Source organism: Cydia fagiglandana, chromosome 2 (genome assembly GCF_963556715.1).
Source record: "Cydia fagiglandana chromosome 2, ilCydFagi1.1, whole genome shotgun sequence".
In the NCBI taxonomy this organism is placed as follows: domain Eukaryota; kingdom Metazoa; phylum Arthropoda; class Insecta; order Lepidoptera; family Tortricidae; genus Cydia; species Cydia fagiglandana.
The window spans coordinates 11,851,484-11,877,895 of record NC_085933.1 but is presented as its reverse complement, the minus strand read 5'-3'; the positions used below and the strand labels follow the sequence as shown (position 1 = coordinate 11,877,895).

Genomic DNA, 26,412 nt, shown 5'->3' with positions numbered 1-26,412 from the left:
CAATAATTACTTTCAGGTAGGCGTTAGATATTTGTTTTTATGAATTTTCACATAAACATAATTCTATTAAAAACTCATTTCAGGGCTTGTTAAGAGTAAGTTGATTAGAACCACTACCACCAGTTTTGACATTGACAGATACGCTCGCGTCTAAGTAACTTACTCTCTATGCATCTCGCTTGTACTCGCATATTAGTGCAAGCGAGATGTATAGAAAGTAATTTACGTAGACGCGAGCGTATCTGTCAATGTCAAAACTGGTGGTAGCCGTACAGTGTAAGGTTGAAACTGCGTTAACATCTGTGTTAGTAAAATATATCCTATAATAGGTATTACCTATCATTGATAAGTCGTACTCGTACCTTCATATTTCAAACCAAAGAACATGCCTATTACGTTAGATTATTAGATATTATGAAAATCAAGCAGTTAAGTATGTAATACCTAAGTAAATAGGTGGTCAATGTTCTTTCATGATATGCATAATAATATTGACTTTAGGTGCATACAAAAATGTAAGTCCTCTTAAGTACTACTTATTATAAAATAGCATCAAAATGTTGAGCGAATTCATATACTGACTCATGTTTAAGATACAAGAAACGACTTTCACAAAAACTACGCTTAAAAAGTTAGATTGTCCACTAAATAACATTTTTCATAGTAAGTTGGCATTGAAACTTTTCCCTTCTGAGTAATTGACAATGTAAACAAACATCGCGTTATTTGACACAGTGATGTTATGTCGAGAAGCGGGGCCGATTGTCGACAGTAACAGAGAAAATAATACAGGAGCGTGAAAAATTGTATTCATTTATAATATATATTTCTATAACGCTTACTAGTCAGGGGTATAATTTTTTTGTTAAATTCAATACCTTTTGATATCTTTCTCCATTTTATCATGTTTTTTCTCCCAGAAAGCGAATCAAATTTTGTTTTTAATACAGTAATCCACGGGTATCATACATAACGAGCATTCCGTTCCTAAATTTCATTTACAATAAAATCTACAATCGAAGCTCAACTCACCACTTATCCTTATTAAGAAATTGCTCACAACCAAAATATCATCACTACGTCACTAGAAATTGTAGGTCCCGTTTGATGTCAAAGGTCTCAATTCAGGTTTAGCGCATTAGTATTGCGAATTGAGTACTTAATTTGAATTTATGCAAATTTCGCGCGTCGACCGCTGTCCCTTGCGCGCGCGTTCGCTACAAACGGTAACAGTTAGGTGATTGCAGTTAGTTCGCACCGGCTCACACTCTTAACCATTTCGACAAGTCGGTTATGAGCGGATGTCCATTCCGACTAGCGAGCATCGGCTATGGCGATAATAAACTATCAGACCGCGTGACGTTCGATTGCCGCATTTCTTTTCCTTTTGACTCCCGATGATTGGACCTTTGGAGCTGTTTCGGCATCGCAAAAAAATGCCCAACATTTTTGTGAAAAATATTACCCAAGTTCCGACTACTATTATTTAAAGAGACTTAGTCTTTTCTCTACACAAAGTTACAAAACAAACTTTTGCTATATTAGTCCATACAAATCATCCATTGTCCATCAAGCCGGTCGAAAAGGTCTACAACTGACAGAAGTCAGTCAGAAAAATTGTGAATTCCTAAATCATTTCATCATCTTAGACATCTACATCAACAGCACATATTAGTTTCATTTCTGGGTGAGCTGGTACGAATTTGTGCAAATATGTCGTAGGTGTAATGAGACCATGAGTGTCTTCTCAAAGCAAGTGAATGTGTTGTGGTCATAGGAATTTTCCATCCCTGTATATGGCAACCCGTCAATCCACACGAATTTATTAAGAATCCATTAGCTCCAACTTGTGTATTCAATCAGTAACAGGTCAGATTCAGAGGAACGTTATACTAGGTACTCATTGTAATCACAGTCTACCCTACCTACGTCATGGACCACCTACTGTAAACTTTACATTATTTTTATACGCCTAAATTTCATTATTCACCAATAGGTAGTTAAATCCTTTTCTGTGGGACTTAATTGACATGACTTGGCATATCCAATTTTGTTTCATTCATATTCTGCTTATTTTGGGTTTGTTAAAGGTGTTCTATAGTTAGGTAAATAATTAATTAGATGACTTACCATCGCCTGTAGGTACGTCGTTGCGTTATGAACTGCTTCGTCTTGACATCTATTAGATCTTACAAAAAGCATTCAATAAATCAAAAGCCCATTTTTCTGATCATATCAATTATTAGTAACCGTTATTTAAGAAACTAACAGGGGAATTCGAATGTACATAGACATCCTCGGAGTAATTAACAATGGAGCCGCCATTAACAGGCATTCCCCTCTGTCGAAAATAGGCGGCCAATGGTCAACCATATGTATGGACTGACGTTTATCTGACATGACGTACCTATACATTTGATGTGCCCCTCCCCCGCAAAAAACGGCAGACTATTTTGTACCGAAAATTTTAGACATGGCGTCTCCGCTGTTAATTACTCCGAGTAGACATCAGATCTCGCCCATATTTGAATAACATCAGTTTGATGTAATTTTATTGTAATGTGTATGTTCGTATTGGCCTGTGTGTCAAAACTGATTGTAATTTGAAAGGTTAAATAGGGTTCCTGGACGTTTCTTTGGAAAAATTACCTTTTAAGAAAGTCAAGACTGAATAATTACAATAATTTTAAAGAAGATGTATGAGGAATAAAACTCTAGAACAATAAGTAAAAAACGTATATGCATCAATCAATAAAGGATTTTTTTTCTTATTAACGTACACAAACAATAAAACCTTATCTTATGCTAATTGCAATACATATGCAATAAATACACAATTAATCTAACATAGTGGCACAATCTTTGAGAAATCTACACATGAACAATCCTAAGACTCGTTGGTATTTCTGTTTTTGCAATTAAAATTATTATTCAGACTTTGTCTTCAACAATCCCTTCTATTTCATTCGTCTTACCTTGGGGCGCTTCATTCGTTACTATATCTAAAGACCCGTTTTTGCTTAGTCCACACATAGATAGAACATTTGTGCCTCTATGCTTCTTAATGCAATACATTAGTACAATGAGAAGGGTCAGACAAAACACCACGACTCCTACTATGATGGGAGCGCTTTGATCCATATCGTCTTCCTCCATATCTTTGGCCAGTTTCATGTTTTCTTCCTTTAAAAAGTCTTGTAGAGTTGAGAAGTATTCTAGAAAGCCTTTCGTAGACAATTTTGTTTCACCTGTCATCGCTTCGAGTACCGTTCGCCAATCTTGACTTGCTCCAAGTGACATTCCGGTACTGAAAAAATTATAAATTTGATATCACATTTCTACTATTTTATTTAATAATAAAACCTATTTTTCGTAATCCCAAAAAATCCTAATGGATTATTACAGATTTACTCGTACGAATCAAATGAATTTAATTACTTATATAGGAAGTCACACCAAAGGTTTTCAAGGTATATTCGAAAATATAATACCTACATATAGTTTTCGAAGTGTAGTATTTTTGTAACAGTGGCTATTATAAACCCTAAATACACACACTGAGCTTTGCCCAATGTGTTTAATAGTACATTGCGCAACATGGGGCGTAAGTTGAATATTGCAAACGAGAGTAAGTTAAATCGCGACGGCTTTCCGGAGCGATTTATAGACTCGAGTTTGCAATATTATTACGCCCCAAGTTTTATACAATGTTTTTCATCACACTTGTGATACAAAAATTAAGTATAAAGACAAAAAACTCTTAAGTATGGCACTAGAAACTTCATAACTCCCTAGAGAGAACGCTTTTTCTATAACTCCCGCTAATCCTGCGTGCAATTTCACATTTACTGAGCGAGTGTGATGATGCAACAAATTATTCGCAAATAAAGTTCTTAGTTATAACTTATAATCCACACTATGCGTTTCAAAAAGATTTATCGTGACAGACAAAATATTTGAGAGATGGACCTCGACTATAATAATTTTGTTTGGACAAACCTCTTTTGTCCTGTCATCAACAATTTTTATTATTATACTTATCCTTAATGCATATAAGGAGGCTCCTTAATGCTTAATGCAGAGGTCACAAGGACTTCCGCACCTTAGTAGTTTTCCCGCTTCCTTCTGCCCGTAGATGGAACATTCGTGCAGAGGTCCAGAGTGATTCGTACTTCTGCACAGCGACCGTAGAAGTTGGAACTCCAGGACGTGAGACACCAGGTAACTGGGGTAAGAGAAAGTTAACCAGTGATTATTATGTATATTAGCGGCAGGTCGTGCATATTGATGTCTGCGTATACAAATTAGGATTGCTTACGTTATGGTCATAGTTTAAACGAAGTTTCCAAATGAGTCATAAATAGATTTTAGATTCTAATTCCAGTTTTCTACCCTAACCTCTTGTATCCTATACACTTATATACAGGATGGTATTTAATTCAACAGCCATATTCTGTGTAATGAATTTATTCAATGCCGAAATCGCGAAAACAAATTTGGCTGTCTCATAGAAATCAGCGGCATAGATATAATAAAAAAATAAAAAATAGCATAGATAAAAATGTCCTATAATATTTATTCATTAATAGATCAGCCGGAATGTATGAAACAGTAAAAAAAATTTTTTTTCTCCATTTCGGCATTGGTTTCATATTAAAGGTTGTTCTGTATGATTTGTAAAATTCACTACGCAGAGTAGTAAATTTTACCCTAGGATGCATTCGCGTACTCTCGTACCCACATACACTTTTCGTATAGGTCAAAACTACGCCGGAGGTGTACCTACTTATTGGTCGATAAAAGTTACACTCAGATATTATTAAGGCTCCATCAGCTTTCTTAATTTCGCGAACAGGACAAGATTATTAATTTTAAAATGCGTTTCGACTTGTACTGTATCATTAATTTGTTAAAAATAAACTGTTAATCTAGTTAAGGGAGATGAACGAGAGTAGGTATTATTTATATATATTTTCTTGATGGTCTGAGTTATGCACTTTATGCAGCTGTACTACCTACAGAATTCCTACATGAACAATGAAGGCTCCACGGGAGTAAACTGGTCAATATCGTTAAAATTAAGTCTTATTCAGAAGTCGATGAAAATCAGCCTACTTAAACAGGTATTTCCGTGAACTGAATACTCGGTATGGGTTCGTGTTAAGGATGACTCTCGCTAGACCGGGCCGTGGCCGGGCCGGAACTTCCGGCGCGCTTCGTTTTCTATGGAAAGCACCACGTGATCACCGATCAGCCATTAACTATAAAAAATGACATGTCGGAGGCTCCTGACATTTCGAGTCTCGAGTCATCCTTTAATAATACACACACTTGTACAAATGAACTGGTTCAATTACCTAGAAAAGCAAACAGTTTTAATACCTCGCTAGTACAGTCATCAGCAATAGTATCTTACACAACTAGGGCCGCAAAAATATGTGACACGTTCTTATTTGGAGCGCAATAAGAGCGCGTCATATATTTTTGCGGTCCTAGTTGTGTAAGATACTATTGCTGATGACTGTACCTATAGGTAGATTAGTTTATAATGTTTGTATTCGTACTCGCGTATTCGCGGGCCCCAAAAATTTAATCATACGGATTTTGCGTATGTTATGTACGAGGTAACCATGATGTAACTGTACAAGTATTCTTTTAATTATTCCATTCGCTATTCCTCATCTTAAACTACCTACTTAATACAAATTCAACCCCACACCGCTGTTCACTGACATCATAAAACGTTTTTGAGATTCGTTTAAGTTTTGTTTCTAAAATTTATTTAGTATTTATTGCGCAAATTGCGTAACCCTTTTTGCGCACATTCTAAATATATTACGATTATAGACGATACAAATTTCTTTAGGCCTACCGCATATCATACGCCTTCATTAAAATTTAAGGTCACACCATAAGGGCCGATACCATACAAATTGCAGTCAGGTTGCAGTTCGTCTGTACCGGCCAGTACCGGCCCTAAGGTTAGGTGGTTATCACACTGATGCATATCCACACGCCACGCCGCTGTATGCTGCGAGTGACACTGGAGCGGTGTGCGGATTTGCATCCAATTAAATGTGGAGACAGACTTAGTTGCATATTAAGCTAATACCTACATGAACACACTCTCGCCATTACTTTACCAACTGAACCGAGTATAATAAAATTGTAGTGGATAAAATTATAGTAACTTACATGTGTAAGTTACTACGGTACTTACCCAAAATAACTACGACGAATTTGTAGAGTTGATATCGCTTATAAAATAGTATCTGTGGAAAAGGAAGCACTTTGTAAACTTACGTCACGTATTGCACATGCGACACCACATGATACTTGGCTGCCGGATCCAGGTCACTCTCGTTGCGCGGGACTGGCGGCGACACACCTGTTTCTTTAATCCTGCGAATTTCATTTTAGGTGGCACATAACTATTCTACATTCTATATTCATAAGACACTGTTGATTTAACAACGGCATATTAATAGAGCGGAGAAAGTTTTAGTTATCCATATTGCTTTTGAACTTAACTTAAATATTAATACAGTCAAGAATTGCAGGGAATTTTAACCTCAAGCGAAACATGTATTATTGTTTAATTCGTCTTTTATTACTTCATGATACGCACAATGGCAAATCAAGCCTCATGCCAAGACCTTGTCAATAATTGAAACTGTCCACCAGGCAAAATATACCAATCAAAATTATTTTTGTTACCTACCTATGTTCTTATGACAGAGTTTTCAAGAACAAGTTTGGCTTGGCCAGCCACATAAGAGCTCATGAGAGGAAAAGGCTCTTGATTACTGAGGTCGCCGTCATCTGAATCGATGTGGAGGACTATTTATAGTACCTATATATATAACACACTTCTTATTCTTATTTTTTGGTAATAGTTTTTACCGACTAAACTTATTTTTTACCAGGCCTTTAGTGTAATATTAATTAATTAACATTTCCTAATCTATGTAGCCGACGGAACATACCGTTCAAACAGGTCTGATACAATTATACCTAATATTTACCAATAGGTATTTAAATATTTGTGTCTTAGCAACATTCCTATTTTGTTTTTAAAGTTTGATACTTTACTTACTTACTTTGATATCTCTACGTTTGTCTCACCTAAGATCCCACCAATGCTGGTTCCAATTTTGAATGCTGCTGTTGCCAAAGACATCCCACCGCCACTTATCCAGCACATACGCATAGGCCATCAAGGGCAGCTTCTCCAGGGCCACCCAGAGCAGATGGTTCATGGTCACTTGAGGGCTGGTTTCTACTTTTAGAAACCTCAGGGTCTTCAAGTGGTTCGGCGAAGTCAGCTGGACAGCTACGATGTCTGAGATCGCGTCGTGAAATGCTGAAATATATATTGAAATATTTTTTATGCGATGCTAAAAGAAAACATACAGTATCGCCCATAAAATGTACCAATATTAAAAGAAAAACATAAGTACAATTTTAGCCAAATGGTCTAATATATTTTGCTGGTCGATTTTACCCTAGAAAATGTAGGTATTAGAAGTTATTGTTACCTACGCACTAAAAAGGTCCGTCTGTAGGTACTATCTAATTATCTATTTATCAATGTTTTGCTTCCAATATTTTATTTTAAACAAAAGAAAACACAGCAAAATTATGACTTAAGTATGTAATGTGCAAACGTGACGATGTTACTCAATAAGTTCTTTAATTTTAACGTTTACCTACGTGGGTGTCAACGTCTCCAGCAATATATGTATCTGTCGGGGTTTATAACCTCCGTGTTGACCAGACAGACTGACTGACTAACAGGCCTATTCGGATTTCGAGATAATCACAAGATCTAGAGACGATATAGAGATCAACTAGATCTACATTAGATATCGAATAGATGTGACTTGGATATCTAAGTCATAACTTGTCGAAATCATTCAAGAGGACCTCCAGAATCGCGGAAACGTCAAATTTGGCATATCTATTTTACAAATATCTTTAAATTATCCATATCGTAACTTGTTGAAGTCTAGTCGAAATCTAATTCATTTTCCGAATCGAGCCGTAACTGGCTGACTGACATACATATTTGGATCGATCGACCATTATACCACACCACAGACAACCGAACAAGGACGACGTCGACGACAGACCGTTTAGAAAATACCATTCAAGTTCTTCATGAGAAGTTTGTTTCCCTATTGGCGGAACATTTCCTCGTTCTGATCTACCTTCTACAGGTTCATCAAGTCAGATATAATGCTTACCTGGATTTGGGCCGTCCCGATACAAAGGAGGAAGGTGCCGATAGTGCTTGAAGTATTGGACATGTCCTAGCAGCCTTGCGGCTCGGGACAACCCCACTGCCACATCTGTGATTTTTTCTCCGCACCATTTTATCCTGAAAATGAAATAATGGAAATATCAAGGGTCTATCTTGCCACTACACCAGGTCAGCTGTTGCTTGATTTGCGATGAGTAAAATGTATAGCAAAACGATTTTTTTCCTGACTTAGTATGTGTCTGTAAAAAATATTCACATGGAAACTTTACCTGCTAATATCAGTAATATTATACACACAAACAAAGGTGGACTAGGATTTACATTTTTGTCTCCATATATTACCTATATTTACCATAGTTATAAATAAATAATAATGAAATAATAATTTAGCCTATATACGCCTATATATTTAGTTATAAATATGATTTGAAATTTTGTTTTTACCTGTAATTAGCCCCATCACACATATCATGGCTCGAAGGCAGGCAGTTAGCTGTAGCCATGGTATCAGTAATTCCCCGATATGATTCAATGGCGCTTTCAAACCCAAGGGACTGGTGGAATTCGTCCACCGCGTCGAACAAGTCTTTAGAATGCAGAGTCTCGTTACTTTGGACCTTAGGCCTTACCAATTCTGGATACGCAGCTACAAGGGGATAGATAGCTTGCCACTCTTGAGCCCATAAGTTACCTAAAACATAATATTATTGGGATTCCTGACGAAATTTTGCCAAGACACTTATAACAGGCGCCTTACAGCTGGATCCACACGATTTACAATTATAACCTTTTGACATAGTTGTGGACAGATATTTTCCATTCCCTTTTTAAAATTTGGGGTACTTGAAGTAGTAAAACATATTTTTCATTCTTAAAAGTAAATTTTTCATTAACTTTAACCCGTCGATGCAATTTTCTTGAGAATCACTCTTTGATAGAACTTACCTAAAATATGCGCGGGGATAAGATCATCATTGCACTGCAAATCCTCTTTGTAAATCTTTTTCAGCTTTGTCCTGACATAGTCGTGCAACAGGTCGTACAGGGGCTTAATCTCAGCCCACATTTTGTCAACATTTTCGACAAAATGGTCGTCTTCGAAGGCATACCGCCACATATCCCCAGCGTCAGTAAAGTTTTCCGATTCAGCCACTCGATTCATTCTTACCACATAGTCCTTGAATATGGGTCGGATTTTCTTGCCAGTACTGTCTCTGTAACCTTTCCAGTAATACGCTAATTCTTTGGAATCGTTACTCGTTTTGAAAATTGATATGATATCTGAAAAATGCAAAGACTGGTAGAATATGGACCTATTTATGTTCTTGTCATGCTTAAGTATGTTATAGTTTTATGGTGTGGCGCAGGTTCAGGTACATTATAGCCCTTGAAATTCTAACTTTGAAGCATGAGCAGCCTTTGCACTACTCATTTTACTAGGATGATACTAGATTATGGTAACATATCACGCTTAAAAAAAAGTTGTACCTAATACAATTAGCTGCAGAGATAATTCGGCCTAATTAGGTTTAATAGAAATTTGCCCTGCTTAGAAATTTGCACACAATAGTCCCAACTATTAGGAGTCAACTATTTCTGCAGCTGACTGTAATTGCGCCATTTTAAGCAGAATTTTGTTAAATGTATAATGTCGGATGACTAACCACTCATCGTTCGTAACGAGTCGTCCGAGCATACCGTTGCATTGTATGCACACACAGACACTCGGCTCCATATCCGCTGCATTGTATCTATTTCTTCACGTTGCTGAAACCAATATATTGATTTATCAGTGAAAGTGAAATTAAAACTCAATTTATATGCTAAACCAGATTAATTCAATTCATACTTTACTCTGTGGCATTTGAACATTTGTCCCCCTTTCTTTGATTATGCGAATCTTTCTACTTATTTTTTGATCGGTTATATTTGGTATTTCACGTAAATATTTTGTTTTAAGTATATTCCAATATTGCTTTTTTATTTCATCTTCTTCTGCTGCCACTCGAACCTAAAAAGAATCAGCAAATACGTAATCAAAAAGTATACCTATGTATGGAACTAGTTCTTTAAGAATTAATGTCTGATTCCTATACCATTTTATTTTTCTTCATTTCATCATTAATATTAGTGACGTAGTCCCACAAGGCTTCCTGGGAAGTTTTGCATACTTCTAAACTTAGCTTGTCCATATTTTCCATAAAACTATCTAACGTCATATTCTCGCTATTTATTTCATTTAACTGCGCTTTGAACTTATGTACATCATCATTTTTAACTATCATAGTGTTAGGATCTAGTACTGATGCCATTGCATCGTCTAAAAACTTTTTATCTTTTATTTCTTCAATATCAATTTCTTCGTGACCACTTTCATCTGCCGCCGAGGCATCTGCTGTTTTGTTACCTTTCGGTGTTACAATCTCATCCCCTGACATGTCTGACGTTGGATTACCATGAATCGATTCCCGAGCTCCCATTGTCAGTGATACTACGAAGGCTACCGTGCATGTTAATTGCTGTAACAATTGCGTTTGTCAAGAATAGAGCTAACAATGAGTTTGAGAGAGGTAAGTATATATTAGCGTATGTGGCCGTATCGGTAATCTAAGCTACAGCGTACGCATTATGAAGTACTTGCGGTAAGGACAGGATGTTGCATAACACAGTATATTATCCGACTGATCTAGACATGAGAGGAAAGGACACCGATAGTGCACGAAACTATAAAACATCTAGTGTCATGTGTCGTGAACATAATTTAACAATGGCCCCAGTATATTGAAATAATAGTCACATCCTCTCGACGCGGGTATGAGTCTGTCGCCGTCGGCTCTCTGTAATATCTTAAAAATATGAAGAAATCTAAAGAACGACACTAAGGTTTAATTAATTCAGTTTAATTTAAGAGGCAACGGAGACCAGTATAGTCCACAATCCACAAATGAACTTGACAATCACAGTGGAGCTTATTTAGATACCTATAGGTTCCTAACTTCCTATATATTCCTCCTCCAAAATGGTATTCTACTTTAGATAAATAGTACAATCTTACACAAATCAGCCTAGTTCACAGTTAGCTCAATGAATCTTGTGTTGTTAATAGGTACTAAGTATTTAAGACGACGACATATAGATACTAAATAGGTACCGACATAGAAGACATCCATAACTGAGGAACAAATATTTGTGAAAATCATAGAATTAAGAGCCAACAGGAGTGGTCATTCCTCCATACAAACGTACTCCTCGTTTTCCTCCGTGGTTTTTGAAGCTAGAGCAATGATTTTTGCAACACAGATTAATATTGTCAATATCTGTGTCGGACCGTTTTGCTTTTTTTGATATTTTTGTTTCTTAAGGCGCTAGAACCCTCCAAAAATGGCCAAATAGGCCTAATTGACTATGGCGCAATGAGAGCCGTGGTATTAAAAACTGATATCAATTAGCCAAAAAATCAAAACGGTCCGACACAGATAATTTCATAATCATTTAGATTTCCAAATTTGGTTACGATTGGTTAAGTTTTGGAGGAGGAAACAGAGGAGTACGAAACCTCGATTTCTGAGTTTTTTACGCAGGACTTTTCGCCTTGTCCTTATCGCACTAGTTTTAGGAGCCGCTTCCGTTAGCAAGACGGGTATATTTGCCTAAAATGTTTAAACCTCAGCTCCTGTTTCGTCTTAAATACCCATACCAGGATTCGAATCTGAGACCTACTGCTTCGTAGGCATCCAATATAATCAGGTACCTACCATAGGTCTTCCTATTAGGTAAGTAGGTAGTTAGTAAGTAGGTAATTGTGATTGAAAAATAATGGTGTACCTACAGGATAGGTACTAACAATAGTCACAATGTTTATTATTAGGTACACCGTTAATTCGCTATTTTGTAAAGCAATATAGGTACTTAATCGGAAATAAATAGGTACCTACGTTTATTATAGTATTAAACTCTGCTTTACTCTGGTTTGAAATGTTTGAATTAAGTATTTTATTTTAAATGGTTGGTAAATATTATGTTTTAACAAGTATTCATAAACGTTGATGAAACTACTACAAATTAAATTTTATCCGAAATTGAAATTTCTATTAGGTACCTACCTGTAGGTACTTACTTACCTACTGATATACGTCTAGACTCAAATAAAAACAAACTAAAAAATAAATGCAGGTATCAAAATAGCACGAAGGAATTATATATGCTAATACGCACATAAAACAGCATGGTGTTATAATCCGAAACGTTATCATGAATGCTCAACACAAAACCCACTACATTTTCATTTTCTTTACTTATCTTCACAAACGAAAGCCGGGACACGACAGCACTCGATAGTGCTACGGAATGTTTATGAATCGAACGCCCTGTTTGGTCGTTTTGTGGTGGATTTTTCAAATTGGAACAATCGAACGTTGTTTTGAAAACGTTAACGGTGCGCGGCCGGCCGCGGTCGCCGGCGCATTGTTGTGATGAAATGGCTACCTGCACTGCATCAACAAACGGCCGTTCTCGTGCGACCGGACGGGCGCTCTGGAGCTGCTTGCGTCGTGGTCTCGTCGGCGCAGGCGTGGCTCCCCTAAAACGATTTGGGAAGTGGAACCCGCCGTTATCTATCTATACATATAATAAAGCTGTAGAGGGTCGAAAGTCTGTACATGGAAGATATTTGAAAAAAAGTTGGCTTGGGATACTTAGAATCGATAACAGAACACGTTCCAACAATTTTTAGAATTTTTGTCTGTTTGTCTGTTTATCTGTTTATCTGTTTGTCTGTTTATTTGAACGCGCATCACGTGAAAACGGCTGAACGGATTTTGATGAAAACATTACTAATCTGTCGAGAAAATCTCCGGCCAGGTTATAGGCTATAAAAATTCAACCCCTAAAAGGGGGGGTAGCCACAACACTCGCTTGATTTAAGTTTGCCCCTGAATCTTATGGCGCTACTTAGGAAGGAGGGGCAAACTTTTTTCAAATATGTGTTACCACTATTGAGTACCCTGGTAAACTAACAGGTGGCGCAGAATTGAAAATAAATAAGCCACCGAGGAAGGATTTTGCCAAATTAATGAGGGGGTACGGATATCAACAATTGAATAATTATGTTGATTTAACGACGTCGAGGATAGGGCGAAGTGGAAGCAACTAACACGGAAAGCTGACCCCATCACCATGTGGGATACATAGCTCGGAAGAGAGAGAGAGAGATGTTGATTTAATAATACAACAAAATTAAACGACAGTAAATTAATTGCCCTTCATTGCACAGTGCCATCTTTTTCACGACTGCCCAAAAAAAGACAGAGAGAGTGTATTGTGTGTTTTCAGCGTTCGTGTTTGTATGTAGGTATATATTTATTTTAAGGGGGAGGCCTATGTTCAGCAGTGGACGTCTTATGGCTGAGATGATGATGATGATATATTTATTTATGTGAGTTTCTTTATTCCACCTTAACTTCTGAATGCCTTAACCGATTTAGACGTACGATACATCATTACAATCCTTACGTCATCCCGGGTGAGGCTATGTGACGTCATTATCAAACCAATATGGCGGACTTAATACGCCATATTACGCAACCTTTAGAGTAAATATCGTGCAAACCTCATCGCATCTCGCATGCTCAAAGCGTCGGGAGTAGCCCGACGTACGTGGCGCGCTGTACGCGTTCCAAAGCCGGGCGCCGTACTCAAAGCGTCGGGAGTAGCCCGACGTACGTGGCGTGCTGTACGCGTTCCAAAGCCGGGCGCCTTCGGCGCCCGCATACTCAAAACGTCGGGAGTACCCCGACGTACGTGGCGTGCTGTAGGCGTTCCAAAGCCGGGCGCCTTCGGCGCCCTCATACCCAAAGCATCGGGCGTAACCCTCCGTACGTGGCGCGCTGTACCAGATCCGAAGCCGGGCGCCTGCAGCGCCCTCATACTAAAAGAGTCGGACGTAGCCCGACGTACGTGGCTCACTGTACGCGTTCCAAAGCCGGGCGCCTTTGCCTCATATTAAAAGAGTCATGCGTAGCCCGACATAGATATGTGGCGCGCTGCACGCGGTCCAAAGCCAGGCGACTCCGACTTTCTTATACAAAAATGTCGGGCGTAGCCCGACGTACGTGACACGCTGTACGCTTGCCAAAGCCGGGCGCCGAAGGCGCCCTCATAGTCAAACCTTCGGACGTAATCCGACGCACGTGGCGTGCTGTACGCGTTCCAAAGCCGGGCGTCTTCGGCGCCCTCATACTAAAAGAATCTGGCGTAGCCCGACGTACGTGGAGCGCTCCACCCGGTCCAAAGCCAGGCGACTTCATCTTTCTCATTCTAAAAGAGACGTACGTGACACGCTGTATGGTTAACAAAGCCGGGCGCCCTCATACTGAAAGAGTCGGGCGTAGACCAACGTACGTGACACACTGTACACGTTCCAAAGCATGGCGTCTTCGGCGCTCCATACTAAGAGTCAAGCGTAGCCCGACGTACGTGATACGCGGTACGCTTGCCAAAGTTGGGCGCCGAAGGCATTCTCAAACTCAAAGCTCATACACAAAGCCCGATGGCGTCCTTATGCGCAAAGCGTCGGGCGTAGGCCGACGTACGTGACGCGCTGTACGCGTTTCAAAGGCGGGCGCCTTCGGCGCCCTCATACTAAAAGTGTCGGGCGTAGACCGACGTAATACTTGACACGCTGTACGAGTGCCAAAGCCGGGCGCCCTCATACTCAAAGCGTCGGGCGCAACCCGACGTACGTAACACGCTGTACGCTTGCCAAAGGTGGGCGCCGAAGGCGCCCTCATTCTCAAAGCGTCGGGAGTAGCCCCACGTACGTGGCGCGCTGTACGCATTCTAAAGTCGGACGCCTTCGTCGCCCTCATACTAAAAGTGTCGGGCGTAGACCAACGTACTTACGTGGCGCGCTGTACGCATTCTAAAGCCGGGCGCCTTCGGCGCCCTCATACTCAAAGCGTCAGCGCCACCCGACGTACGTGACATGCTGTACGCTTGCCAAAGTTGGGTGCCGAAGGCACCCTCATACTTACTCAAAGCGTCGGGCTTTCCCCGACGTATGTGGCGCACTGCACGCGGTCCAAAGCTAATAGGCGACTTCGACTTTCTCATACTAAAAGAGTCGGGCGTAGTCGGACTACTACAAATCGCGCTCTAAAAAGTATGAAACAATAAGATAGAATTCTTATCAGAAATTATCATGCAGGAAATTATAAATGTAAGCGTAGTATAATTTACTATTTTTTATATATTTAGCAGCTTATCTGACACAACCCGAATTCCACGCGGGCGGAGCCGCGGGCACAGCTAGTTTAGAATAAAGCACTATCGAAGGCTCAATATTCAACGGATTATTATTCTCATTATAGGTACGAGTATATCCGAGGTTGGATCATTATTGTACTATACCTACAGTACTGATTCATCATGGATTCATAGAGCATCCTAATTAATTATTATAAATTACGTATCATTAAAATCCATTTTACCAAGTGTAGAATAAGTACCTACCTAAACTAAAAATTTGCGTTAAATTACCATTGTCTAACTAAATACAGATGTTTCAGTTGTTAATGTGATTATAATTTATGTACCTATACGTATTTAGTTGAAAATTAAGTTAATACGTTGAAGTCTAACCAACTTCAACAGTAATTACCGAGTAATTACCCATATTGTTAAATTTGAATTCAAAATTTTTGACGTTTAGTCATCAAGGGAAAATTGTAGGTTATGGAAAATAAAAACTCGGTGAAATTTTTATAAACGTTTATTGAGAAAAAAAAAACAGGAGACATTGTCTGTTATTATTAGGTTACATAAACTGGCTTTATTTGGATTTCGGGTTTAAAAGTGATAATAATTAAACGGGCATTGTACCTAGTTCAATTTTTCTATGCATTTTATTATGGTTGTGGTACTTGTGGTGTTTGTGTTATGTCTAACCTAAGTCGGTGTGTTTTATTTGCACTGTGATATAATAACTTCAAAGTTATCATGAATGCTCAACAAATGTTAAAAATAATTGAACACAAAAATTACAAAGTAATACTTGCATACAGTTACTTTCAGTGTAACTTGATATACAAAAATTTTCAATAATAGATTTTCGAAGTAAGCGTTATAAATATAAAAAGTTGCTTATATGACTTATTAAGTTTTAACATGAAATACCAAAATAAATAATATTTAATTATTAAAATTGTACCTGTGTACCTATGTACGTACTTTACCTAGTTTTATGTGCAAACTTTTAATCTTTCTTTAAGAAAGAGGCTAATATTTGTGCACCTGCTTGGTCTATATCTTTGTACCCGTAGGGCTCCAAAGCCTTTTTCGTCCTTTCGAACCATTTTGTCACATTGTCGTGGGCACTGAAGTCGTAGCCGAATGCCTATAACAAACAAGTAAATTATAAAGATATAATAAAATCCGTAAAATTGTTTAGGCTGAAAATCGCGCAAAAGAAGCAGATAATATACACCCACAGGCACATAATTAATATTCCTATTTTAAGTGAATTATAAAACTGTTGACTAATTCAGCTAGCTAGACCAAACTAACTATAAAAGTAGGGCAACTGCACAATTATTCATGAAGACCTATATGTAGGTATTTAGCTTTAAGTGCCATCTTGCTATTGAAAACTACTAATCCAACTAGAAACTGAGCATGTAATGACAGACAATGATACAATCATCAGTCACTAGACGACTACATAACGCGAGGCCAGTGTACAATTGTACATAATTGTGCCCAGTAGGATAATGCGCCTATTCCACCTATCCCTACCGCGATATCCCCCCCAGTGGGGATATATGGAATATTTTTCCATCTATTTCTACTGGTAGTGATACATGGAATCAAGTCGTCCATCTATCCCCCCTATTTTTGAATGGTAGGGCCAGATGGAATTTATTACGCTTTTCCCAACTACTTTCCCCACTGGTAGAAATAGGTGGATTTTTTTCCACGTGTACCTATTGATTTCCCCCCTGGTGGGGATAAGTAACTTTTTTTCCACATTAACCTCTTTTTTCCTCCCCAGGTGGGGACAGGTGGATTTATGTTACCTATCCCTACTGCCTTGTTGTTTGGTAGAGATATATGGAATCTCTTCCACTCGTCCCTGCCACCTTGTTGTTTGGTAGGGATATATGGAATCTCTTCCACTCGTCCCCGCTACCTTGCTGTTTGGTAGGGATATATGGAATTTCTTCCACTCGTCCCTGCTACCTTGCTGTTTGGTAGGGCTATGTGGAATTTCTTCCACTCGTCCCTGCTACCTTGCTGTTTGGTAGGGATATATGGTTTTTTTTTTTCACTCGTCCCTGCTACCTAGCTGTTTGGAAGGGATATATGGAATTTCTTCCACTCGTCACTGCTACCTTGCTGTTTGGTAGGGATATATGGAAATTCTTCCAGTCATCCCGCCCCTGCTACCTAGTAGGGATATATATGGAATTTCATCCACTCGCCCTGCTACCTAGCTGTTTAAGGCCTGCGCAAACCGGCGGACAGCAGCGCAGATCACCCAGGAGGATTAACGTGCTCCTCGATGCCGCGGAGTAACAATCCTCCGTGATGCTCCGAGATGCTCCATGTCTCAGAGCATTCAAATTTATACCTGAATGAAATTGAAATAGGGAAGAATACATATTGATAAATTTAAAGTGATCTGCGCTGCGTTCCGCCGGTTTGCACAGGCCTTTAGTAGAGATATAATATGGACTTATTCCACCCGCCCCTGCACCTTTTCATATATATGTTCAGATAGCCTCGTCACAATTTTTTTGGCCAGTCTTTCCAATGTAATTAGGTAAAGATGATTGGAGAAAACTTCCATGTATCCCTATCAAAATACAATCAGGTAAAGATGATTGGAAAAGTTTCCATGTATCCCTACCAAAATACAATCAGGTAAAGATGATTGGAAAAGTTTCCATGTATCCCTATCAAAATACAATCAGGTAAAGATGATTGGAAAAGTTTCCATGTATCCCTACCAAAATACAATCAGGTTAAGATGATTGGAAAAGTTTCCATGTATCCCTACCAAAATACAATCAGGTTAAGATGATTGGAAAAGTTTCCATGTATCCCTACCAAAATACAATCAGGTTAAGATGATTGGAAAAGTTTCCAATTATCCCTACCAAAATACAATCAGGTTAAGATGATTGGAAAAGTTTCCATGTATCCCTACCAAATAGCGAGGTTGTAGGGATAAGTGAAAAAAAATCCACCTATCTCCACCGGGGGGGAAACCAATGGGTATACATAGAAATAATTCCACCTGTCCCCCCTGGGGACAGGTGAAACAGTAGGGACGGGTGGGATAAAAATCCATTTATCCCTACCAGGGGGAAAATGGTAGGGATATGCGGAAAAAAATCCATTTGGCATCAATTAGTAGGGATAGTTGGAAAAGTATCCCTACTAGTAGAACTAGATGGAAAAATATTCCACATATCCCCACTGGGGGGGATATCGCGGTAGGGATAGGTGGAATAGGCGGGATAATGTGTGTATTTGGGCCATTGGGAGATTTAGGGCGCATGTATTTTATTATATATAGTTACCTGATAAATTGATATAAAATAATTACAACTTTATTGGTTACACGGTATTTTATTTATTTTATTTATTTAAACTTTATTGCACAGTAAAAATTGTACAAAAGGCGAACTTAATGCCAGAAGGCATTCTCTACCAGTTAACCTTTGGGCCAAACAGAGAACAAGTAGTAAATAGGTGCAAGAAAAATTAAAAGTACGAAAAATTCACTATTACTTAAGTATACATTTTTATGTTGAACAACATACAATTTCAAATATATATATTGCTATAATATACTTACTTATACATACATAATATACTAACATACATATGGGTACATATAATATTATATTATATTATATATATATATATATATATATATATATATATATATTATATATATATATTATACGGTATGGCAGTATCGTAAATTATTTTCGTACCAGCAAACCCAAAGTTCACCCCCCCATCATGCAAGGGGGAGGCCCATGTTCAGCAGTGGACGTCTTAAGGCTGAGAGATGAGATGATGAGAAACCCAAAGTAGACCAAAAATTAGTATGGTCCAATAAGAAAATAATTCTTTACAATCTAATAGGTTTTGAAGGTTTCACAGTAAAATGTAAATTAGTTTTAGCCCACGCAGTGTAAATGTTATTTTTACGTCAATACGTTTAAAATGACACTTGCTCTGCGTGGGCTATCAAAATCACTGCAGAATTTTTTTGGTGTAACTCTATTTACTTACAAAACTAGTAGACGAGCTACTCACCTCAAGATTAGTCAAAGTGACTACAATAGTGATGTCGGCGATAGTCATATTGTCTCCGGCCACGAAGGCCCGTCCTTCTAGCATGGTGTTCAGCCACCCCAGAGCTTCGTCTAATTTGGCCGCATTGTCTTCATTATACTCGTCCCCATGAAATAGCATCGGAGCCTAGACAAGAAAACAAATAGGGTCAACCGGGATATGCGTCACTTGAGGACCTTGAGGTAAATGCGTCTTTTAAACGTTTCTTCTAAATGGAACATTTTAGAACTATTGCAACTTTAAGTGTAGACGGCTATTAACAAAAAAAATTACTTACATAGAGATTTAAGTAGCGAAGAAAAAGTGTTCCCAAGTCAAAATTCAGCCGATTGTCTACAATAGCGCGGAGCCGTGGGTTTTTCGGGTAGAGAGAGTCGTCACGCCCATATGCGTTCACCAAGTATGCCATTATTGCTCGACTGCAACGAGTAAAATACTTTAAGGTAAAAATAAGAGTTTGTGTGAATCCATGTATAACTGCGAATTACTTTTTTAGGGTTCCGTACCCAAAGGATAAAACGGAACCCTATTACTAAGACTTTGCTGTCCGTCCGTCCGTCCGTCACCAGGCTGTATCTCACGAACCGTGATAGCTAGACAGTTGAAATTTTCACAGATGATGTATTTCTGTTGCCGCTATAACAACAAATACTAAAAACAGAATAAAATAAAGATTTAAATGGGGCTCCCATACAACAAACGTGATTTTTGACCAAAGTTAAGCAACGTCGGGAGTGGGTCTGTACTTGGATGGGTGACGGTTTTTTTTTTTCCTTTTTTTTTGTTTATTTTTGCATTATGGTACGGAACCCTTCGTGCGCGAGTCCGACTCGCACTTGCCCGGTTTTTTAAAGATAATGTGCGAGAAGATTGTAAGGGGTTCTCAATGACTTCCTTACTCGACTAGGTAATAAGTAAAATAATACACAAAGAAATTATAATATGATTCTTAAGCCGACCACTGACTAACAGGCCGCCGGACGGTATCGGCCTGTCAGTTAGAACAAGAATTTGACAGTTCCGAACAACTGACCGGCTGATATCGTCCGGCGGACTGTTAGTCAGTGGTCGGCTTTACCTTTCCCATAGAATGAATCCATTGTCATCCATCGTAGGTATCGTGTGCTGCGGATTCATCTGTAAGCAAAATAGTTAATTTAATTAGTTTAATAGTAATAAATAGTTTAATCAGTTAGTAGGACCCCAGGCTCCTATGTGAAGAAGAATAAAAAGAAATAGTTTAATCAGTTATTTTAATCATATGAACTTTTGAAAGTAAGTTTTCGTAGGTATTTTGTTTATTACAGCCGCGAATACTCGCAGAAGAATGAATAGGTTTTTATAGTGTAACCTTCATTTACAAAATTTTAAATCAATTGAGTCAGTACTTCAGTGGCTAGAACAGTCGAACAACTGCTATTTTATAAATATCCGGGATATCAAAAAAAAAAATGGAAACCAAGACAGCTTACCTATACCTTAGAAAATTTTAACCTCGTAAGACCCAAGGCAATTTTTGCGTTTTTGAATTTGGAACTTTCTTTTATCTCTATAAAAGTTCATAACTCGAATTTAATTTGTACTTGTAGAAGTACGCGGGGACTTACGAGGAGATGAAAAGGAGAAGGAACAGTCGTAAAAATAAGCTACAAAAAGACAGAAAAGAATTATTTGCCTCTGCTCCATCTACGTATAGAGGACATTAGGACATTAAGTCAATATATATGTAAGAACCATTCAACGCCCAAGTTGCCAGCAGTACCTTTAAAAACTCAGGAGTCTTATGTATTCCCTCGATAATGTTTGTGAGCACCAGATCGAGCTCCAGCCCCATGACCCTCGCCAGCATCATCACCGACCGGCACGGTGGGAACGGTGGCAAGTAGTACAGCTTAATCGGCTGGGCTGACATTCTGGATCGCGCTGCTGCGGTGCTACAAAGTTGCCAGCCGTACCTTTAAAAACTCAGGAGTCTTATGCTGTCCCTCCATAATGTTAGTGAGCACCAGATCAAGCTCCAGCCCCATGACCCTCGCCAGCATCATGACGGACCGGCACGGCGGGGACGGCGGCAAGTAGTACAGCTTAATCGGCTGGGCTGGCATTCTGGATCGCGCTGCTGCGGTGCTACAAAATTAAATGATACAGGATAAGTATTGAGAAATATATATTCAAATTATTATTTCCCTATTATAGACAGTCATTCAAATATCTACTGTCAGCAAAACTATTAATGTAGAGCCGATTATTGCCGATTTCGTCACTCGAAAATCGTTGGAAAACGGTGAAATGCCAATTTTTGAAATACGAGCGTCGAAATTTGGAATCTAGTGGTATTGAGTACTCAATTTCAATTCTATTAGTAGAACAGAAATTCCTAGTTGCGGAGATTGTGGATTATTGAACAAAATACTCGAAATCGAGCGGTCGAGATTCAAAAATCGCCCCCCAGGCCCGTCTGATGGCAAACGGTAATCGCAGAGATTCACATGCGCGTTGTCGTACATTTAGAAACCTGTGGGTCCACTTACGTTCTAGAAATTGGTTTATGCTTTGTATAGGATATCGGGTAATGTATTTTAATAATCGATAAAAGCGATTCTACAAACATAATTTAATAGACTAGGAACTTACACAGCATAAGGTTATGCTAGATACAGTAACCAAGGTTTTGGGTGAATTATAGTTACAAAATTATCCATGCCATGGTATAGTCACACACCAGCATACCATATCCGTGTAAGACCATCAATAGGCAATATTAGGCATCATACCATAATTTTAACGCCTACTAAACTCTTCGTGGCAATATTCTAAATGTATAAAATACGACAGATACCTACGACGCAAATAAGATAAAATCTCGCGTGTTATTTACAACACGTATTCGAGTATTTATCTGCAATTAAATTGCCTTACAGGTGTAGTAGCTATAGTTTTTTTTTTGTATGTATTTTTAAGTTAGTTAAATTCCGTGTATGCAGTCTTAAAATTCTTGAGTAAGTACCATGAACTCGTGAGTTGTGATTGTGCTTGTTATACCTGAAATTCCAAAATGAATTATGGACTTATCCACGACTTATCAGATTAGATGCAAAATTTCAATTTGGGTTATTCGTTAAATAAACATAAACAGATTTTTTTTTAATAAGCTCCATCTTATTGTTAAAGGGATCGAAATCTATGAAGACAGTCAATCACCATTGTTAGTTTATTAAACAAATGAACGCTACTTAATACTGTTAGTTTGAAGAATACAACAAATCAAAGTTTTATGTTAAAAAAACATATTAAGTGTAAGTACATAGTTTATTTTATCCCTGTTTCCGCTCCCATCTCTATTTTCAGCCAGATAACTCACCTATTGACGTAAATAACAAGGAAAATTGTAAAAAACGTGAAGCTCCTCATTTTGAGTTTGCGTTGGCCTTCGTTGCCGATTTAATTATCCGCCGAATAAATCTAATGAACAGAAAACACTACTTGGATGTCAAAAGTCATGATACAACGAATGTAGTCAGTGAGGGAGTTCCGCTCAGTAAGAGCTACCTTCACCAGTTCCAAATCCGCAGAGCTTGAAAGAAAGTATTAACTTTTATTTAAATAATATTATGCCAAAATCTCTGGAAACATATTTAGATTTACAAAATACTTGGGAATTTTGGTTTTTTAAATTTTATCATACGAGGTACATTTGCCACCCTATTCGGGTCCATATATGATACCAGGACCAGGCATAAGAAATATGTAAATACTTATGTACAACTTAAAAATGTACCATGGAAGCAAGAAATAAATGGATACTGAATCATAAAATTATCCAGGTTCCAATCCAGGTGTCGTTGCAGTTGTTTTCAGACAGGCGTTTAAATATATTCTGTCAGATACTATTGTTACATTTTTACATCAAGTTTTAAAATTTTCAGTGTCTGTTAAGATTTAGGTACAAATGTAAAACAATAATAATGTGTGGCTACCATACTAATACAAATCAATTAAATAATATCCATGTGTTTTTTTTTTATATGACAAAGTTTCGATTATTGTTGCCTTATTGACCTAATTGTCCTTTACTTGCACTTTAATTATTAAATGAACTTAACCTATGACATCCCACATACCTGATATCTAGTACAAATAATTAATAATTAACTTTTCAATTAAATTAAAATCATTTTTATTTGGAACTAGGTATTCATTTGTATTGTTTCGTTCCATTTTAAAACCAAACAAATTAAATCTTATAATTTTACTGCCAATATTTCTTGCACGAAGTGAAGAATAGTTTGATCCCTTTTATCCATGCACTCTGCATTTATCCTAGATTAGTGACTATTAGACTTAAGTATAGACATTTTGGCATAGCTAATAAATCAGTTTGTTTCTGATATCTGAAATATTTCCGCACACTAATTATTATTTATTTTTGATGCACACTGAATAAATAGATTGAAATGGAAAAAAATACTAAGATCTAATTCATCAGACAAAAAAAAAAAAATTAAATTCTTGGAATTCAATTGGCTGTAATTTAAATAAAAGTTGTTTCTGTGTAGGTACAAGTGGTACAACTCACTTTGCTGATTGTATTTTTGCCGCAACGGTTTTGTCCATACACTGCCCCAGTTTAACTAATTCCACGATAAACTTTCTATTCAAAATATTTCTTTAGAACTGCAAGCACTAAAAAGCACCAATCGCAAATGGTATTTCAATTAACTTTGTGTAGAATGTATATAATATATTGTTAATTCAATGTACTTTCAGCGACCATGTCTCAGTCGAGTTGTAAACGAACGTTACAAGTAAGCTGTTATATATGGTAAGGTTAATAAAAATGGCGACGCAACGCTGACCAGAGGATTAATGAATAGCAACTGATTTATGCCACAATCACCTGAAATTATAGGCACTGCTAGTACTTTAGTAGCATTCAGAAATAAAAATGTAATAACAATTCAATATGTATATGAACTTCACGATCACACACATGAGGTTGGACTCTAAAGGGAAAGAGTGCGTATAGTCAATACGTTATCGATGTCAGTTTTGCGCATTCGAGAATAAGGCCATTTGTTTGTTATGGTTATGAGCACCATAGAAACGATGGGCGGGAAAGATGCCTCGTCATTATGACTGAACACGTAACCCTGGAAAGATTGAATCATGCACGACACGACTTATTTGTATGAAAAACTTAAGGATGAAAATGGGCGAAACTTTGTTAAACAGAAACACAAAACGGAATGGTTCATGAGGTGTGTATATTAACCACTGTGGTAAATATTTATAAAATTAGATGTATAATCTGTCTTGAATTCTTCGTACCATTAATGACTAGCTGACTTATTTGATATACTTGTATTTAAAATGCAAATACAAAATGCAAAATAGGTAGTTCAAAGTTTGTAGGATTCATGTATTGTATAAAAATATCGAATTAGAATGAAATCATAAAAAATGGGCTGTTAGTTTAATGTTATGCGAAACCGTATACTTTTGGCTACGGAACCGTGATAAACAGAGATGTGACTTATTTGATATACTTGTATTTAAAATGCAAATACAAAATGCAAAATACCTATTTTGTATTTTCTATTTAAATACCATTTGAAGAAAACTATTTTGTATTTTATTTGAAATAGTTTTTGGGACCTTTTTTCTATTTTCAAAATACAAAATACTTTATAGTAGGTAGGTAGGCAAAGTAGGTAGGAGTTACAATCTCTTCTGATGTTACAATCCTGGCAACTCTCTCAATCTTTAAACATGGAACTGTTGAATCTGTTTAGTAACGTCGAACATGACCACAAGCGTAGCAAGTGGTTAAAAAAGTGGTATCTTCAGTGTTGCGAGGGTAAGGCACGAGAGGAGAACAAACTTTTCTGCCCTGGTGAAACACAAACGAGACGTTTTATCGCAAAGTATTTGTATTTTTAAAAAGTATTTTGAAAATACCTATTTCGTATTTTGTATTTAAATACAAATTCAAAAACTATTTTGTATTTTGCATTTGAAATAGTATTATCAAGGTAGTATTTGTATTTTGCATTTAAATACTTTTTATAAAGTATTTTTCACATCTCTGGTGATAAAAAGGTTCGACATAGCTAGACACTGCATCATAGCATGCAGCTCGGTGACGTCAGGCGTCGCATTCTTTGGTGAATCGCCGAGATAACCTTTAGCAAACTTATCTTTTACCGAGAAAGTCATGAGCTGTTTGCCCATTTTTATGAGGGAACATTATTCAAAACAAAACTGGCCAGGCGCGAGTCGGACTCGCCCACCGAATATTACATATTTTCTTTATTGTTTACAAATTTAGTTTCCATTTTTTTCCCTGTAGGTATTTGTAGTGTAAGACGATATTACTTGCTTGATTTTAGTTGATTACCTACTGTATATAAATAAAGATCCTGGAAACATCAACTTAATGTTCTTTTCTTAGTTATATTTCCAGATAATTTGTGTTTTCTCTTAGGGGGTACGAATTAGTCAAGTTTTCCCTACTCGTAGGTAAAGGTTGGTAATTGTACAGTATACAAACAGAAATAGTACATAAAAGACGATATTTATCACTCTTGGTTTATTTTAAACTTACATTTTAAACGGAATATACCTATCTGTAAAACATTTATATGGCACTTAATTCACTTATCAATCTTATCATCTAAAACTTCCACTGTGGACGCACTACTGGCATTGTCGATTTCTTTTACTCTATCCAACTCGCTGGCCATTTCGTTCTCATTTCGGGCTTCAGTTGTTTGGTTAGAATC

At 37.6% G+C, this 26,412-nt stretch overlaps 3 protein-coding genes across 11 annotated transcripts in view; all 3 read right to left on the bottom strand.

The window, feature by feature from the left end:
* Window positions 1-1,305, bottom strand: part of LOC134675866 (probable peptidoglycan muropeptide transporter SLC46) — a 31,516-nt gene extending 30,211 nt beyond the window's left edge. Inside the window, exon 1 of one of the 2 annotated variants that reach the window (XM_063534198.1) lies at window positions 1,033-1,305. The gene's annotated coding sequence lies outside the window, so the exon portion shown is untranslated. The remainder of the gene's footprint in view (window positions 1-1,032) is intronic. The other variant, XM_063534189.1, reaches the window with a different exon arrangement.
* Window positions 1,306-2,721: 1,416 nt separating this feature from the next.
* Window positions 2,722-12,873, bottom strand: LOC134676302 (angiotensin-converting enzyme-like). Of its 3 annotated transcripts, none has more exons than XM_063534696.1 (11): window positions 12,749-12,873; window positions 10,360-10,782; window positions 10,113-10,274; window positions 9,928-10,030; window positions 9,209-9,544; window positions 8,708-8,954; window positions 8,247-8,380; window positions 7,126-7,363; window positions 6,304-6,402; window positions 4,103-4,225; window positions 2,722-3,307 (listed from the first exon to the last, which is right to left on the bottom strand). In XM_063534696.1, the coding sequence occupies exons 2-11, from the start codon at window positions 10,741-10,743 to the stop codon at window positions 2,932-2,934; spliced, it is 2,202 nt and encodes a 733-aa protein (XP_063390766.1). In that variant the 5' UTR covers window positions 10,744-10,782; window positions 12,749-12,873; the 3' UTR covers window positions 2,722-2,931. The 3 variants fall into 3 exon arrangements, with proteins under 3 accessions (XP_063390766.1, XP_063390750.1, XP_063390758.1); XM_063534680.1 differs by lacking the exon at window positions 12,749-12,873 and adding an exon at window positions 12,479-12,742; XM_063534688.1 differs by lacking the exon at window positions 12,749-12,873 and adding an exon at window positions 12,539-12,742.
* Window positions 12,874-16,013: 3,140 nt separating this feature from the next.
* LOC134676574 (glutathione S-transferase D7-like) overlaps window positions 16,014-26,412 on the bottom strand; it is a 46,504-nt gene continuing 36,105 nt past the window's right edge. Inside the window, exons 1-7 of one of the 6 annotated variants that reach the window (XM_063535003.1) lie at window positions 24,207-24,409; window positions 22,992-23,109; window positions 21,393-21,564; window positions 20,709-20,767; window positions 19,908-20,049; window positions 19,592-19,756; window positions 16,014-16,655 (exon numbers count right to left, since the gene is read on the bottom strand). In XM_063535003.1, coding sequence (XP_063391073.1) covers window positions 16,515-16,655; window positions 19,592-19,756; window positions 19,908-20,049; window positions 20,709-20,767; window positions 21,393-21,564; window positions 22,992-23,041 — 729 coding nt within the window. In that variant the 5' untranslated portion in view covers window positions 23,042-23,109; window positions 24,207-24,409 and the 3' untranslated portion in view covers window positions 16,014-16,514. Of the gene's footprint in view, window positions 16,656-19,591; window positions 19,757-19,907; window positions 20,050-20,708; window positions 20,768-21,392; window positions 21,565-21,585; window positions 21,758-22,991; window positions 23,110-24,206; window positions 24,410-26,412 lie in introns of those variants that run through there. The other 5 variants (XM_063534996.1, XM_063535011.1, XM_063534988.1 and 2 more) reach the window with 5 other exon arrangements.